Source organism: Pistacia vera, unplaced genomic scaffold (assembly GCF_008641045.1).
Source record: "Pistacia vera cultivar Batoury unplaced genomic scaffold, PisVer_v2 Contig441, whole genome shotgun sequence".
NCBI lineage: Eukaryota > Viridiplantae > Streptophyta > Magnoliopsida > Sapindales > Anacardiaceae > Pistacia > Pistacia vera.
This window is the reverse complement of record NW_022196270.1, coordinates 820,142-838,128: the sequence shown is the minus strand read 5'-3', so window position 1 is coordinate 838,128 and position 17,987 is coordinate 820,142. Positions and strand designations below refer to the sequence as shown.

Sequence of the window (17,987 nt, the reverse complement as noted above, 5' to 3'; positions counted from 1 at the left end):
TGGATGCCTCTGGCGTGGTCGTTACCATAGTGTTCGACAATTCAGTATCTGAGTCGAAGTCTGCGTTGAAGTACCAAGAAATTACCTTTATAAACAAGGTGCACCAAGCCATTTCCATACCTCTGCTCATCTTGGAATGATAAAAACTCTCAAGATTTTGGTGTTGTTTTTCTGGTAAAGCTGGTTATGGAGGCATGCCATTTTTATAGAAGAGGCTTTTCTTGGAAGTCAAGTGTATAATGGAAGTACAAACATGTGAAGTTTGACGGTTGAAAATTAAAACGGCTTTAGCTAACTCCATCCAGTCCTCAGAAGTTGCTTGGAAACAATGTATCTTCCATAGACTTTTCTTTAACCCCATCATTTTCACCCACAAAAATGGAAGAGCTTTGCATTGAAGCACAGAGAGAATTTTATTATTGGCGCTTGTGGTGGAAGATTCAGGACTGTGCTTTCATCTTATCAAGAGTTCAAGACTACGGAAATTATCGAAACAATTACAGATATACAAATCTTCTTTGAATGCATATACAGTAAAGATAAAGCCAGCAAGAACGGCATGAATTAATGTATTAACTAGATTAACAAATCATCTATAGTTCTACTGTCGACCATGTTACATCGATTCCAAGCATAAAAATGCCTCGGAAAATTAGTAAATACTTATCTAAAAAGGATAAAGAAAAGTTGGTCTTCCACATTGAGAATGATCCTAAACTACATCAAAACTGGTTATGGGTTAAATACGGGGCATATTGTCTTCCTAAAGCGCACTTGAATACAATTACATAGTTCAATACAGTTGTAGAAGTGCTTCATACCAGACTGGAGCCGATGGATCTGAACTTCACAAGCTAAGAATAATTTGCTCAAGTCACTGAGTTCTTGAACTAAAACTTGAGATCTTGCTTCCTTTTTTCAAAATGGAAGACAAGAATTTTCTTCAGCACCTCTAAATGAGCAAACGACAGTTTGAAACTAGTATACATGACTGCGTCCACAGTGAAAGTGCACAAACTGGTATTTGAAGAGACCAACTTTCATATTAATCTCCACCCTCTTCTTCCTGGTCGTCCATTGGAGCTTCTTCTTTGTTTATTTCTCCCCCTCCACTTTCATGATTTTCACCACTATGCCCGAAAAATAATCCAGATGACAAGGAATCATCTTCATCTAGATCCTCTTCGTTTTCCTTATCTTTCGACCTTGAGATTATTTCACTGTCCATCCAAGCAGGGCAATGATTTACAGCTCCAAGAGCAGCATGAAGTTGTGAGTTAGCTGCGGGACTGGAAGCATTATGATATGTTTCAGACGGATCATATCTTAGGCAAGAACATTCAGGGACCGGATGAGAGAGAAAAGATAACGGCTTTGATTTTGTAGATGCCTCTGCTAGTCCATCAAGCAAAGATGATCTTAGATGTCTGCGTAGTGATGTTAGCCAGGTATGGTTTGCTTGATATAAGTGGTCACGGGTTTCTTCTAAAAGCTTGGCAACTTCTCTCCTAAATTGACAGAAGCAGAAAATAAGTAAACCAATAAAAATATAGTCCAACACTTTGAAACAGCTTCCTCAGATATTGCAAGAACAGATGAATTTGTTAAGCATTACATCATTATTATGGTTCAAACAGGTGGTATGTCTAATATGCTGCAGCAAATGATCTCATATTTGTCCCAGCTAAACCAGCAGAGAGCAAATTACATTGACAACACGATAAATTTCCTTTTCCATATAGAAATGCAGGAACTAGATCCACATATAGCAGGATACTGTGTACAAGACAGCATCAGGTCCACACACATCCAGATTTAAGTTTTTAAAGTTAAAAAGCTTCAATTGCATTGCGTAGTGCAAACTTGGTTATGCTATCAGCTATCAAATCATTGATATTAATCACACAAGTGTGGGATTAGTGAAAAGCAGATGAAATAAGGGAAGCAAGGGAGGATAAGAAATTGCTTGATGATGATACATATGATCAGCGCATTTCTCCTTCATGTGAGTTGCACGGAGGGGGTTGGTCACAGTTTTATTTCTGACTTGTTTCAAATAAAGTAAACTTCTATGCCATAATTAAGTATATGCATGCACACTTATGAATCATATTATTACCTGTCTGGCCTGTATGTTTTTGAAGAAGCAAACTGATAAAGCCTGTGCCCCATTACCAAACTGGCAAAATTTGGATGCCCCTTACCATCTCGATCAAAACCAGGGATGAAAACATCAGCTTCAACACAAACCATATAGTCAATTGCTTCCCATAATAATTTGTGGGCGTTAGTTCTCAACTCAATAACGGTACTTTCAGGCTCATCATCACTCTCAGCCACCCAACCCCACCAGCCTTCAATGTTATATGATTTAGGGCGGGCTGGAGGGGGTGGAAGAGGACGAGGACGTGGACCAGCAGTCTTCCAAGCATCATGCTTCACTTCTTCCTCAACAGGAGGTGGAGGGGTCTTTGGGTCTATAAGATTAGCCTCACGGCCATAAATTCTACTGAACTCCCAACCTGTGCTGAGGGAAGTCCTATCAACAACATTTTCAAACATTGCATGAAGAGGTATTAATGTCCTTTGGCCACCAAAAACTTCTCCACCAGAGACATATATTATAGTGTCCCATGAGTATCCATATGCACGAAGAAGAATACCAACCTGTATAAAAACCAGAGAACTTATCAGTAACCTGGTTACTCAAACTGGAATAATATTTCTAGGCTTTCAAAAATTTAAACTGACTATTTTAGATAATAGCAAATAGAAACAACATTTGTAAGGAATTCTAAACAATTTCTCTGTATAAGAGCTGTCCAATTCGAATATTAGATTGGATAAGTAATAGAAGCAATCTCTAACCCCCCGAACTTTGAAGCAATAAAGTCATAAGTTTTAACAGATGGAAGAGTGCAAACATAGAAATCAAGCATCATGACGTATAATGTCGACAGATATCATAAGCATTCATTCTTTTATGCGTGCATTGCCAACAGATAACTAAAATCCACAATTACAAATATTTCCTTACCTCTTCCGGCAATAATGGACATGAACCATTCACGCGTAATTCCATAGAATTTACCGATAGTTTCCCCCTGACAATCTTACGTTTTATCATCCGATATCGTTTGTGCTGAATGAGTTCAGTGTGGACATCCTTAGGAAGAGCTCCAAAACACAAGAAACGTATCAGATGCCGGGTAAGCTTAATGATGAAAGGTTTAACATATTAAATTACAAGCTATTCCATCCAGGTTTTGAAGCAAGTACCTGGAATAGTTCTGCACAACCATAATATGCTAAAGCATCTCTGGTCATCCCAGGATCAAAGGCTATAAAAGGCCGTCCAGGAGCTCGTAACCTGAAACTAATACCAGTTAGAAATAAGGTAATAATAATTTTCCCAAACTTACACTTGCAATGATGGATAATAATCGACCTTTGCAGAATTTTAGTAGCAAGCTCCTGAACCTCTTCTCGAAATCGAAGTGCATGGAATGCAACCCTACATCTGAGCCTTTGAAAATCTTCAAGATGTGGAGGGAGAATGGCCTGAAATTAGTTATAAACCACAGACTATTCATCACATTTTGATGTACCAAATTTTAAATAGGAACTATAACTAGCATAAAAATGAAACTTCAAACTCAAGTCAACCAAAGAAAAAGGTCTACAGTCACTACCTGCAAGCATCCACCATCAGAAACCACTAGTTCAACTACTGAATGTTTGTTTAATACTGGGAGAACATGATGCAAATAATAATATGGTGAAGCTGAGTATGGCACTCTAAACACCGGGATCTCCTTCTTTCTCCTAGCCCCTTTAAGATTTTTTGGAAGGGTTTTTACAATGTTAATGTCTTTAGCTAATGCCGCCATAAATTGTTCCTCATTATAGAGATATGCAAAACTCTTGAACTGTGAACTGTATTAAACAAATGACTAAATTAATTAACACAAAATATTCCACAATTAAAAAACTTTTAATTGAAAAGAGAAATTGCACTATTCGTCTTAAAGTAAGGCAACCTGATTCCCTTGCTACTTGTGGTTGACTGGATCTCAGGAATGACTAAAGTTGCATTCAGAAGCCGAGAAACCACTACAACATCAGGTATCTGAATTTAGGGGAAAAAAGTTATGATTTTGATTAAATAAGATATACAACTGCAACATCAAATAATCAATTCGAACATAGTATGCTTACAGAGTTCCTGATCTCATGGAAACCACCTTGTATCCTGACAAAGATAAATCCATTTGTTTGTGAACTGGGATCTGTTATAGGCATGCTTTAGTTAAAAACAGACTAATGCTTGAACTAGGAAATAGAAATACAGAGTTTAAAAAAGCATCCGAAAATAGGAAAATTTTCCTCTTCCATCTTTCATTCGAGTAAATTGACTGATATATATTACCCACAACCCAAGGTTTTAAAAAAGAAGCTCATCAAAAACATCCATTCTATTTTTCTTTCTTTCTTTGTATCTATCTATTTATTTATTATTGAATACAGAAATCCACGATTATTGATGCCAAAATTAACGCAAACCTAGAGACAGCAAATAAGCCCCGAAAGATAAAGAAGCACACACAGACTGCACTACTGTCAAAAGGTGACGGGTTAAACACAAATGGGATGCATTACAGAGCAGTTTGGTAAACCTATACATAGAGCTAGCCATAAATGAAACTTGCAATACTTTACTTTTGGCACCTTGAATCCTTTATCCCTGCGAGGCTTTTCCATAACATTCCCCAAGCATAGTAAACAATAAGCAATATCTAGAAAAAAGCCAAAAAGGACAAAGAATTTAGTCCATTTCCAGCTTTGACAAATCCTATAACTAACACAGTGTTCTTACGGCCATCTTCCAATGTCAGTTACCACTTCACTACAGGTCTTGTCAACCAGACTGCAAGAAAATCCTCTAGAGAGGAGTAAAAGAAAAGAAACTATAGCAGACCTCTAGAGAGGTAAAAATTGCAAGCCCCTTTCATAAACTACTCGAGCAAGATGAATTTCGATGAACAGAGAATGCCTAATACCCAATAAAAATCAAACAATCAAGTCACTACTCTTTTAATCCTCATATCTCTCAGCCAAAGAACTAGAGGGCAAGGAGAATATGCCATGTGTGCTCACAAGGACCCATAAAAACTGATCTAAGATTGTTTTCGAATCTTTTTCAAGCAATATGCGTTTCGTAGGGCTCTGATATTACCTCTCACTTATCAATGAAAAGGAAAATGTTGCCTTTAAAGGTGAATTACTGTAATTTGCAATGAGTCATATGTAAGATCATTCAGTATAACAACAGAAGTTTATAATACCAAGATATGAGTAAGAACTAACCACCATAGTATCCTCTCGGGCTCGCATCTGGATGTAAAGATTCTAGCCGCCGCACTGGACCCCATAGTCTTCTATACAATGGACTCTGCACCACCCATTAGAACAGTAATAAGAAGCCGTAAACAGGCAACAAAACACACAGCTCAGATAGGAAACACTTCGAGAAAATTACAAAAATTGAATAAACCACAGTTGATATATTCTTACACTACTGAAATTTTCAAGATCGTGAAACAACCAAAAGGTGGATCCAAAATAATTCACAAAAAACATAATTTGAAAATCCGAGTTCTGTCTCCCGGTAACTGAAATGGATCCAAACAAAGCACCGGAACACTCAAAATATGGCAAGAAACACAGTTAGCACCCCATTAAGGCATTAACACAACCCTAAAAACTAAGAAAAATCAACACTTTCCAAAGTAGTTCTAAGCAAAATCCAAACTTTAACCATTACAATCAACATGGAACAGTGATACGTATGGTAAAGCAAAAAAAAAAAAAAAAATTGATATTACATACAGTTTTGGGGAAGTCAGCATTTTCAAAGATGGGTCTCCAAGAGAAGATTGTGATTGATGATTGGTACTCAGAAATGCCCTCTTCAGTGAATCTGGCAAGCAAAATATGTACCAAAAGAGAAAAGATTGATAAAATCAACCCAACTGAAACAACCCATTTCATCTTAGACTTAAACTTCATCTTCCCTTCACCTTTCATCTCTTTTTCACTCAGTCTCTCAAATCTTAACCAAGTTTGAAGAAGCAGCAGAAAAATAAAGAATTAGAAGTCGAGACTGAAGAGTCACAGAGAGAAACTGATGAAGAAATGAGCCACGTGTAAGAACATCTGAACATGTCTTGAAAATGCAATAAGTCTAGACCAGTCTTGAGTTGTAGGGTCCAGAGTTCAGACATGCTATATATAGAGTAATAGTATTTTGATATCTAATTAAAGTTACCCAGATCTAACCACTCTCCCTTTTGGAGCGTGGGGTTACATTCTAAAGATAACAAAAGTTTGTTTTTTTGGTTTTGCTGCTTCTTTATATGGCAACTAACAAAAGGGCTTTGAGGATGATCAAATCATAACTGATAAGATACTGCAGAGCTCCCCTAATTGGCTAAATGTTGACTACTCAGTCTCAACATCAGCAAAAATACTTGGAATTTCCCTGTCTAGATTAGCAAAAGCAAAATGCAAAGCTTTAATCTGTCCTCTACCCTTTATTTCCTGTTTCTTAAATATTGTAGGATTCATAATAATTCCCGTTTAGAACCCGAGTTTGCTGAATAGTTTCGAAATTTTAGGATTATGCAAAAAAAAGTGCAAAAACATTGTTACAAGTTTGACTGTGTGTAGCTGGATTGTGCAGGGTCTGAGGAGGATTGTGTCCCTTTCGTGGTCCAAGTGGTGGGGTTTTCTGAGATGGCAATATCTAGAAGATAATGAGAGATTTAATGACATATTTGGAGTATATGAATCATGAAATGAATGAGAAAAAAGGAATTCTGATAAAAAGGCAGTGAATGCACCTTAAAAAACTGGTTGAAAAGTAGACCTCACCAACCAACCAATATCAGCCACATCAAAATGTAAATGGGGTTTAGCTCATAAAGTCATTTGTAATTTGGTTGGTAAAATTTAGGTAATGGTAAATTAGTCAAAGGAGGAGGAGGAGTAGGGACAAGTTTCAATCCAATAATAAAGTAGCATCTTCCCTTTGAAAAGTTTGTAACTTATAAAATGATTAAAAGGCTGTAAATTTCCCATTAAAAGTCTCAACTTCTAAAGATAAACGCACTTATATTAAAGAGTTCACCGACAATTTTCCATCCAAATAATGATTTAATGACACTTTTTCATCCATATATTTTTAAAATATTATTTTATTATCTAAATTTATATTTCGACGTCAAATAAAAAGCAAACTCGGTCTAAACTATTAGAGTTTTTGAAGAGGAGAGCTAGATGAGTCTTTTGGTGGTGGAAGGTTAGATTTTATTGGTTGGGATTGATCGAAATTTGACTTAGAAGATATGGTTATGTAAACTGTAATTGCTCGATTGCCGGGATTGACGGGATCGACTGGAATAGGGTTTAAGAGGTTTTGGTGAGTGATGATCAGGGAAGAAAATGGTGATAGTGTGAGGTCGCAATGATGCTGAAATTGGAAACAGAATATATCTTGGGGTAGTAAAGTGAAATTTTAAAGTCTGTGAGAGGGAAAATGTCATTAAATCAGAACAATATTTTGAAAAAAGTTAAATTTGACGAGTATTACGATGTATAATCTGAAAATTAACAAAAATACCCCTTATGTTTGTTTATTTACTAAACACCCATATACTCAACCCATCCATTAAATACAGACAGCCGGCCACCACCGCCGGAGGGTTGCTGGGGTGTTTTTGCAATTTCTAAAAAAATAGTTAGGGGCGTTAGTTAAATTAACAAATTTAGGGGGTTTAAAAGAAATTGAATAATACAGAATAATATTTTGAGAATAAGTTAATTTTAACTTTACTGAGAATACTAATAATAATATTCCCAAGAGTGTAACAAACGAAGCTTAAGTTATTTCGGTTGCTAATAGGGATGATCATTGGAGGGTATACCCGATCATTAATTTCAGGATCGAGGTACACGTAAGCTAGTCTAGACACCCTGGCCACCAAAAGAAAAAAAGAAAAAAAAAAAACCATATAAGAAATTGGGAGGACTTGGAACAAATTGATTGCCCTTGGGTTTAAGTTAATTTACATCCATAAGAAAGGTTTCCCACTTGTTTTGGTTCATAAGCTGTCCATTTTTAACTGATGCTTGAGGTAGAATGACCATTTTGTTCTTAAATATAAAAAATGACCTAATTACCCTTAGCTAGCTTTAGGTGTCTTCAATATTGTGGTAACACATCATTGAATATTCTTAGGTGTTTTATTACCTTTATTTCATTTTCAATTTCACTATAAGTAAGCAATAAAGAAAGATTCTAAGATCGTTGTTTTTTATCTTTAAATCTGGAATCACCTCTATTAAGACAACAACGAGAATGTTATTCTACGCAAGGAATGTTTTTGGAGGGCAAATAATATCCCTACATTAAAAATAGTACTCTCCACTTTAATGTCGTCTCATTCTCCATCATAATATTAATTTAGCTATTTACGTATTGATACAGCACGACTTACAACTCAATCTCACAAAGTCTTATTCATAACCTCGACGTGACAGTTCGCAATTGGTTAGATGGAAAAATTCATCAGAAACCAATGTTAAACTGCCACGTTGGAGTTGTAAGAGAAAATTTATGAAATTTGATTACAAATATAGTCTTATTGCCTATTGGTGTAATAAAGTACGGCTTTTTTTTTTTTTTTTTTAAGACTATTAATATTATATAGTAATGATTTGTTTAATTATAATGGTTATTTATTTTTAATATGAGTTATATAGTTTTATTATGTATTCATCCTCACCGTGTTAGATAAATTGGGGAATGGAGTCGGAATGAGAAGGATTTTGTCTAAATAATTGAGGGAATGAGGAGGTGGGATCGGAATACAAACCAAAATTCAAAGTGAAGTGGGGGAATGTGGGAGACCTCCCTGCCCCATTGCCATCCCTAATTACGACAAAAAAAATCCTTCCCTCTTAAGTGACATATACTTATCCACGTGAATAAATATAATAGGACAACCATCCATTTAGTGACTCACAATGTCCCAACTGTGTGCCAGAGAAATAAATTTTTGAATGTAGGGTTATTTGGATCCTGAATATTACATAGAGTAGACGACTTTTTTCCACTCAAATAATAACTTAATGATACTATTTTACCCACAAACTTTTAAAATACCATTTTATTACCTAAATTTATATTCCGTTTTCGATTTCGGAATCGTTGCGACCCCACACCCCAAATTTATATTCTCTTCCCCGATCATCACTCACCAAAACCTCTTAAACCTTGTTCCTGCCAACCTCACCAATCACTGGAAATCGAGCGATTGGGATTTGCATAGCTATCCTTCTTAAGTCAAATTCCAATCAATTACAACCACCAAAATTCAACTTTCTACCACCAAAAGATTCATCGATCTCCCTTCTTAAAAAACCCCAACAGCGTGGACCGAGTTTACTCTCTGTTTGCTGCCACAATATAAATTTGAGTAGTAAAACTGTATTTTAAGAGTCTGTATGTAGGAAAGTGCCATTAAACTATTATTTTGGTGAGAAAAAGTTATTAACTCTATTACATATTCCAAAGTTTGACAAAAAACAGTGATGTTTATAGTTTTGGAGCGCTGATGTTGGAACTATTAACTGCAAGAGGGCTGATACATCAAGACAAACATATTGCTGAACAGATGAAGGTAGCAATGGATAAGGAAAAAGATCTATAAAACCTCTATCACTTTCTCGATTCAGTCATAGGGTTGGATGCAACACTCACAGGCTTTGAAAAATTTGTGGATTTAGCAATGATTGAAGCATCAGGAGCTAACAGGCCTAAAATGAATCATGTGGTGAAGAAGATTGAGAAAATTTTGCAGCATGTTGATCCAAATTCCAGTGCAGAATCAGCATAAACATCTAGTACTGTTGTATGAGGAGTCAAGCATCTTAATTTATGTGTATTTCATGTTGAATTTGGCACACTTGAGTTGTTCTATGCAGTCTTTTCGAAGAGACCAAGAAATTCCAGACAAGAGTTACTTTGGGACACTTTTAATAGTATAAGCATTTATTAAAAAATTATTTTTCTTGATTTTTGAGATGCAAAATCATTAATTAAATTTTTATATTCAAGTTTAGAAACCAAATTTTTTTTAATTGATAATATAGCCAAATTACCTAATCTTTCTTGTGAGGGCGAGAGGTGGACGGCGGGCTATCGGGATCAGGTAAATGAGGGGTTTTGGGGAGGGGGCTAAGGGGACGAAGATGTTGGTGTCGGGGAAGGTCAACGACAACGGATACGTGCCGAAACTATCGCATGCGGTGAAGAATGAAAATGGGTTGCGAAAATTAGCAAAAATCGACCAAATTGGGGGTTGTCAAGGCTGTGAAAACGTTTTGGAAATGATTAAGTGATGAATCCGATCAATTTTGGTGAGAAAATTGACCGGAATCATCACTTCAATGCCGACAACAGCACTATGGCGGTGTAGAGGGGTGGAGATGCAATGTTTTCATCATTTTAGGGATTGAATGGATGTTTTGAAATTATAGACATTTAAATAACTAGTTTAGTTAATTTATGGGTGTAAATGGAAAATATGAAACATGATTTTTTTTTTTTTGTAAATTTATGTAAAAAAAGTATAATGAATTTGGGCTTTTCTAGCTTTTTTGGGGCCCTTTGGACCAGTTTTGAAAAAAAAAATTATAAACCCTTTTAAGCCTAATAGTATTTCTATAAAACTATTTAAAAAAATTTAAAATAATTTTGAGCCCCTTTTTAGGGCTTTTTTTTTTTTGGGCCCTAGGCAGGTGCCTTACGCCCTTACCTGCCTACCCCTTGGGCCGGCCCTGGAAGAGAGACTGCATAATAACTACTGTAAAAATCTCGTGCCTGAATTTTTTTCATAAATTATACATCATTGTTGTACTATATCTCTTATTCTTTACTTAGATTCTCATTTCATTTCCATCCCACTTTTGTTTTTTCTTACCTCCATCTGGGAGGGATTAAAAGGAAATTACTCATTTATGAATACATATGCATCAGATTAGAATGATTTGATAAATGAGTTTAGTAGAACTCAAGCCCAAAAGCTAACTCTAGGAGGAGAAAACTTAATCACATATATACATTATAAGAGCCCACGAATTTGACGATGTGTGACAAATTCAACTTCTAACAGTATGTAATACAAAAACCATTAATATGTGTATAAACTTAATTAAATGATTACTAATCAATATCTATTTGCTGATTAAATCAAATTAATAATGTCTCTTAATGGTGGAGTAATTGCAATACTTTGTTTTGAAGATTAGATAATATTTTTATTTTTTTTTCTGAAAGAACAGAAGAAACATATAAAAAGACTTTTAGATTTGTTTTTGGATTTCACTTGACTAAGTCTGAGCCCTACAGCCGGCTTAAGTAGCTTGTTGGGACACCAGGACACAAAATATTGGAAGAAGAGAGATAAAATGTTCTCCAGTCTAATATATAATATGACATAAAATAATATTGTATTCTTCCATGTAATTACTTCATTTGATTTCTTCTCTTTGATAAGTTTTATTATTATTCCAATACTTATTGTTCTTTAATGGAAACTTGAACGAATGATCAGAAACCACCAGTATTAATTAATGGAAGTAGTACAAAAATTCTACCCAGATATTGGTAGTTTTGACTTGAAAACATAAAACCAACTTATAAAATGACCATGGGAAATAGTTTAATATTTCAAAGTTGAAGTAGGAAAGTCAAAGTTACATCTTGTAATTCCATCGTCCTGGCACTGATATCAAATGAGTTCTGGTTCTAAGCAAAAGTGACCAATTTTAAACTTCTTTTTAACTTGATTTGTGCCATATTTTTCTTTGTTTGGAGATGGGTCCGAGAATTCAAGTCTTTTTGTTATTAGTTTACATGCAATGTATAGCTGCGAAGACTGATGATGAAGATTGTAAGTTTACATTAATTGTTTGGTTAATATTTTCATGGTTCTTGATATGCAAATGAATCGCATATTTATAGCTATCTGTAATTATATCATTAGCTGGCTGTTCTTCAGGATACCCCATTTTTCTTTATTCACTTAAATTGTGAAGTGGTTTCTGAATTGTATAATTCGGTTTATGGTGGATGACTCATGGAAATTTTTCTTTTTCATTTTGATGCAGTGGCTGTTTTAAATTCTCTCAAGGATACATGGGATAACATACCCCCGAGATGGGTGGGTTCAGATCCTTGTGGTGACAACTGGGAAGGAATTGGATGCAACAATTCACGTGTGATCTCTATGTAAGTTTCCGGAGGATGACTCCAGAATTTCTTTTTATGTGTTGATGCTAATTGAAGCCTTCTTATTCTGCCTTGTCCCTCTTTTCAGAATTTTAACAAGCATGGGAGTGGCAGGTACTCTGTCTACAGATTTAACTATCTTATCAGAGTTGCAGATTTTGTACGTCTTTCTATCATCCATTCCTCATTCCGTAAAATATTGATCCATCATTCATTATTATTGATTGATTTCCCTTGATCTCTGCTGGTTGAGATTAAGGAGTGATTAATTCATGTGATTGATTGAACAAATTACAGGGATTTCGTATATGCAAAAATTCTTCTCTTGGGCATACTTTGGCAGTGTCATTATCTTGAACTGTTTCCCTGTGTCCCAATCTCTCTGTCTCTATCTCGATTCCTTACAGTTACATAAAAGACTGCAAAATTTAGTCAAGGTGTTACTAGTGTTTCTTAATCATTATATTCGATTGAACTGTTCTTCATATAGGGATTTATCCTACAACGAGGACCTGAGAGGATCACTTCCATCATCAATTGGTGATTTGAAGAATCTAACAAGTTTGTAAGGAGATATATTCTTGTAAACGCATTAGCTGACAGCAGAAAACTTTTGTGGTTAGAACCTCACGAAGCATGATTTGTTTATTTTGCATACCAGAATCCTGGTGGGTTGCAGTTTTTCTGGCCAAATTCCTGACTCTATTGGATCTCTACAGCAACTGGTCTTTCTGTAAGAATTTTGACTGTATAAGAATTGTTAATAATATGCTATCTTCAGGATCTTGCAAATTCCTCTTCATAAACTTGTCATTGCCATTGCATGCAGGAGTTTAAACTCCAATAACTTCAGTGGAGAGATTCCACCTTCCATTGGTAGACTATCTAAACTTTATTGGCTGGATCTTGCTGATAACCAACTTACAGGGCCAATTCCAGTCTCTGATGGAATTTCATCTGGTCTCGATATGCTAGTTCAAACAAAGCATTTGTATGTCCAAGTGTCTTAAGAGTTTCTAGTTCTTTTACCTAATTTGAGCTTGTTTTCTGTATTTTAAATGTATTGTAAAGTTCTGTCTTTCATCTGCAGTCATCTAGAGCATAATCTACTTTCAGGCACAATCCCAAATAAACTTTTCAGTTCAAACATGGAACTGATACATGTGTAAGTTACATTATAGTTTTTTATTGACTTACACATCTTGCAGATCTTCTTGTTTTTGACAGCATTCCTCACGTCAAAAGTCCCTGTCCTGATTTAAAAGGATCAGGATATCTGCACTTGAGGATTTTCATATATATGTTAGCTTTAAGATATTTGTGGGGCTCTTCTGCAGCTGAAATGCCTTCTTTGCTTCTTTCAAATAGCTGCAGCAGGCTTCTGTAAAATTCTTTACTTCTCATCCAAATTTTCCTCTCTTTGGCCAGGTTTTTCGAAGACAACAAACTAACAGGCATTATTCCTTCTACCCTTGGACTTGTGTTAACTCTGAGAGTTGTGTGAGTATCTACATTTCACGTACATTACTAGTGGTAGCTTCCTGACAGGGATTTTCAATGGAAATTTTTCATGAAAAAACTTCTGATGAGTTTCCGATGTTAATTACAGACGCTTTGATAGGAATATCTTAAGTGGGTCTGTTCCTTCAAACCTTGATGATCTTGCAAGAGTTAAAACACTGTAAGCTGACACAAGAGAGATGGCAAATGAGCTTGAATACTTGTTTTAGAGAAGTCATAATGTGTGTTCATGGGTTGGTTTCTCAGGTTTTTGTCCAATAATAATTTGACTGGTCTAATGCCTGATCTCACTGGCATGAACCTCCTCAGCTACTTGTAAGTAGATCAGTAGTTTTACCAAGTGTATTTATATCTGCAATATAGACATAAAATTTCATTTTGTAACCAAAATATGATATGCAGGGACTTGAGTAATAACACTTTCAATGCTTCCGATGTTCCTTCATGGTTTTCAACCTTACAGTCCTTAACAACATTGTATGTCTCCCTTTCCTTCACTTTTTTTTTTTTTTACTCTTCATATGAATCATCGTGTGTCTGCACCTGGTTAATTGATTTCCAAACTGGTTTCCTTGAATTCGCTTCTGTCTTCACGTTCTCCTCGTCATGGGTATACACTAGATTTACTTGCTATGCTTAAGTCTTGCATGTGCATGTTTTTTATTTTAAACTAGAAGGAGATTGACCAACCATTTGTGTGATAGAATGATGGTAAATACTCAGCTTCAAGGTGTAGTTCCTTCTGACTTGTTCAGCCTTTCCCGTCTACAGACACTGTGAGTATCATAGTCAATTCCAGGATAACTGACATTCCAAAAATGAAGCACACCAAATAGTTCTTTTGGCTCCTAATTCAGTAAGAAATCCCCATGTGATAATTTTGACACATTGGTGACAGGGTTTTGAAAAGTAATCAGCTTAATGGCACCTTGGATATTGGTACTAGCTATAGCAGCCAGTTGGAACTCGTTGATTTGCAGAACAATTTTATTATTGATTTTACAGAAAGAGGAGCACCGGATAATGTTGACTTCATGTAAAGCTTAACTCTGAAACTGTGTCACTAATTAGTTCTTGGACATTTCGATTCAAAATTCTAAATAATTTTCTGACAGACTTGCAGGTAACCCAATGTGTCGAAGTGAATTAAACAGTTCCTGCATGGCACGCGGAAAAACTTTCAATTATTCAACTGCACTGAAGAACTGTCAACCCATTTCCTGCAATTCGGATCAGATTTCTAGCCCCAGATGCAAATGTGCATACCCATATACAGGAACTCTATCCTTTAGAGCTCCTACTTTTTCATACTTGGGAAACTCAAGTTACTATGTATATCTCGAGGCATCTTTGATGCAATCTTTTGACTTGAATCAGCTCCCTGTGGATTCAGTTTCTCTTCATAATCCACGCAAGAATTCGTTAGAGTACCTGGAAGTGAGCCTACAAGTATTTCCAGCTAGTGAAGAGCGATTCAATAGAACAGGAATTTCTAGGATTGGATTTGCTCTCAGCAACCAGACTTACAAGCCTTCAGAAATTTTTGGACCTTACGTCTTCATTGCTCATCCATATCAGAACTTTTCTGGTAATCCTGCTGTCCAAATACAAAATAAATGAGTCGTTTTAGTGTTGCTTTCAGCTGATATTACTAAACCTGTGTGTGCATGTCGTCTTTCCGTACAACCTACAGAATCAAATAATTCAGAATCAAGCAAGCCAACAAGCATTGGCATTATCATTGGAGCAGCAGTCGGTGGTTTTGTCATTTTGATACTTTTACTCATCGCCGGGGCTTATGTTTATCATAGGAAGAGGAGTGCAGAGATAGCAAATCAACAGAACCCTTTTGGTATACTAAGGATTTACACTAGGAATTTTACAGTTTGGAAGTGGCTAATTGATTTTATATTGCATAAATGCAGTACACTTGGAGATGAACAGAAGCAATGGTGGCATTCCTGACCTGAAAGAAGCAAGGCGCTTCTCTTTTCAGGAGCTTAGTGAATACACAAACAATTTTTCAGAAGCCAACATTATCGGATCTGGGGGTTATGGAAAGGTTTGATTCTGTCTCTCCCTGACAATTCAATATTGCCCCATAAGTTGAATGTACCATGTATACTCAAATTCACATCCGGATAAGCTCAGTAATTTCAAATTTTAGAACCACCATCAATACATTCAGAGTTCATATTCTGTCACACATCTTTGCAGGTTTATAAAGGAACTCTTCCCACAGGACAACTGATTCCCATAAAACGAGCTGAACAAGAATCTGCACAAGGTTCACTAGAATTCAAAACTGAGATTGAGCTTCTGTCAAGAGTCCATCATAAGAATATTGTCAGCCTTCTGGGATTTTGCTTCGAAGAAGGCAAACAAATTCTGATATACAAGTATATTCCAAAAGGTTCTTTAAAGGATAGTTTATCAGGTATTTCTCTCCAATTTGATTCTCCAATAGCCTACTTTGTGAACACTGCTCCATGATATCCTGCATTCTTTCATTACAGACTGGTAATTCGAAATTATTTTCATCCTATATAAAAATATGCAGGAAAGTCTGGAATCACATTGGATTGGATAACAAGACTAAAAATAGCCCTTGGTGCAGCTAGAGGCCTAGCATATCTACATGAATTTGCCAATCCTCCTATTATACATAGAGATGTCAAGTCAGCCAACATATTGCTGGATGAACGCTTAAACGCAAAAGTTGCTGATTTTGGTATCTCAAAACCTGTTGATAATACCAGAAAGAGTCATATCACCACTCAAGTTAAAGGAACACCGGTGAGTACTGCTCTATTCATATATGCATATGATAATATAGTGGATACACAATACAACTGTATGCCTGAGAAATGATTGTTTTCGGTGTAGGGTTATGTAGATCCTGAGTATTACAGGACCGATCTGTTGACAAAAAAAAGTGATGTTTATAGTTTTGGAGTGCTGATGTTGGAACTATTAACTGGAAGAGCACCGATAAAGCGAGAAATAAAGGTAGCAAAGGATAAGGATAAAGATCTATACAACCTTTATGAATTTCTTGACCCAACCATTGGTTTGGATACAACTATTGAAGGTTTTGAAAAGTTTGTGGATGTAGCAATGAGGTGTGTGGAGGAATCAGGAGATGACAGGCCTACAATGAATGAAGTGGTGAAGAAAATTGAGAAAATTTTGCTGCTTGCTGATCAAAATTCCAATGCTGGATCGCATCACCTTCTAGTTAAATCAAGAGAAATATTAAACCATCTATGTTGTACCAAAGAGGCACCAATAAACTTTAACCAAACCATCGAATTTCCAAGTATTTTAGGCTATGTTCAGGTTTTGATGTTTTCATTTTTCAACCCATGAAATTCGTGAAATATGTGTTTGTTTATGGTTTCTTGGATTTGTTTTTAAAGAACAAAGAGTTGAGCTCACTCCAAAATGAAAAGGTAGCTGACCTTTTGAATAAATTAAAAATACAATAAATCCAAGGATGATTAGAAAATGTTTTTTCGGTTATGGGTTTGTTTTCTCATTCATCCTTTGTGCTTTCAGAAACAAACAAACAAATATATCGAATACCTTTTCATTTCCGCACACAAAACTTCGCTTCGCTGTATAACTTCTAACGTGATGAAGAGAAGACATGTAGCGAACGTCGAGGGTGATGGCGGCGCAAGCGTGGCGGAGGTGGCTGAGTTCGTAGGTGATGACGCCACAGACATATATGCCTACCATTTCCAGGGATTTTCGACGTGATGATCTCCTCCTGTTGCGTCATGAAACCGGTGATGATCTCTCTGTTTGTGCAATGGGGTTGGAGAAGCACCGTCGGCCGAGATAAGCAAACGGTGGACTGTGGCGGTGAGTGTATTGTTAGGGCAAAAAAAAGTCTTCGGCCCAAATAGTCCCAAAGACAAAGACACTTTCAATAAAGCTGAACCTGAGGCCCAATTCCAATTAGGCCCACAACAGAGTTCCACAGATGAGGTCCATTCGGTATGCTTACCCAATTACTCACCATTTGAACCCAATTAGCAGAGGCCCAATTCATTTAGGCCTCATTGCCAGCTTATCTGGGCCCAGACACTCTGATCCTAAAACATCT

At 36.2% G+C, this 17,987-nt stretch overlaps 2 protein-coding genes across 2 annotated transcripts; one reads left to right on the top strand and one right to left on the bottom strand.

Moving 5' to 3' along the window:
• Window positions 1-375: 375 nt before the first annotated feature.
• On the bottom strand, window positions 376-6,247 carry LOC116144328 (O-fucosyltransferase 27). The gene is made up of 10 exons (XM_031429791.1): window positions 5,890-6,247; window positions 5,368-5,452; window positions 4,219-4,289; window positions 4,041-4,129; window positions 3,693-3,936; window positions 3,449-3,561; window positions 3,280-3,370; window positions 3,038-3,166; window positions 2,120-2,667; window positions 376-1,508 (listed from the first exon to the last, which is right to left on the bottom strand). The coding sequence occupies exons 1-10, from the start codon at window positions 6,085-6,087 to the stop codon at window positions 1,046-1,048; spliced, it is 2,031 nt and encodes a 676-aa protein (XP_031285651.1). The 5' UTR covers window positions 6,088-6,247; the 3' UTR covers window positions 376-1,045.
• A 5,610-nt stretch (window positions 6,248-11,857) lies between these two features.
• On the top strand, window positions 11,858-17,369 carry LOC116144319 (probable leucine-rich repeat receptor-like protein kinase At5g49770). Its single transcript, XM_031429784.1, has 20 exons — window positions 11,858-12,017; window positions 12,235-12,355; window positions 12,444-12,515; window positions 12,846-12,920; window positions 13,017-13,088; window positions 13,185-13,346; window positions 13,446-13,520; window positions 13,784-13,855; window positions 13,965-14,036; window positions 14,123-14,191; window positions 14,279-14,353; window positions 14,581-14,652; window positions 14,775-14,912; window positions 14,992-15,464; window positions 15,570-15,728; window positions 15,802-15,938; window positions 16,094-16,313; window positions 16,437-16,672; window positions 16,763-17,018; window positions 17,127-17,369. Exons 1-20 carry the CDS (start codon window positions 11,942-11,944, stop codon window positions 17,243-17,245), a joined length of 2,751 nt encoding a protein of 916 aa, XP_031285644.1. The 5' UTR covers window positions 11,858-11,941; the 3' UTR covers window positions 17,246-17,369.
• The last annotated feature ends 618 nt before the right edge of the window (window positions 17,370-17,987 follow it).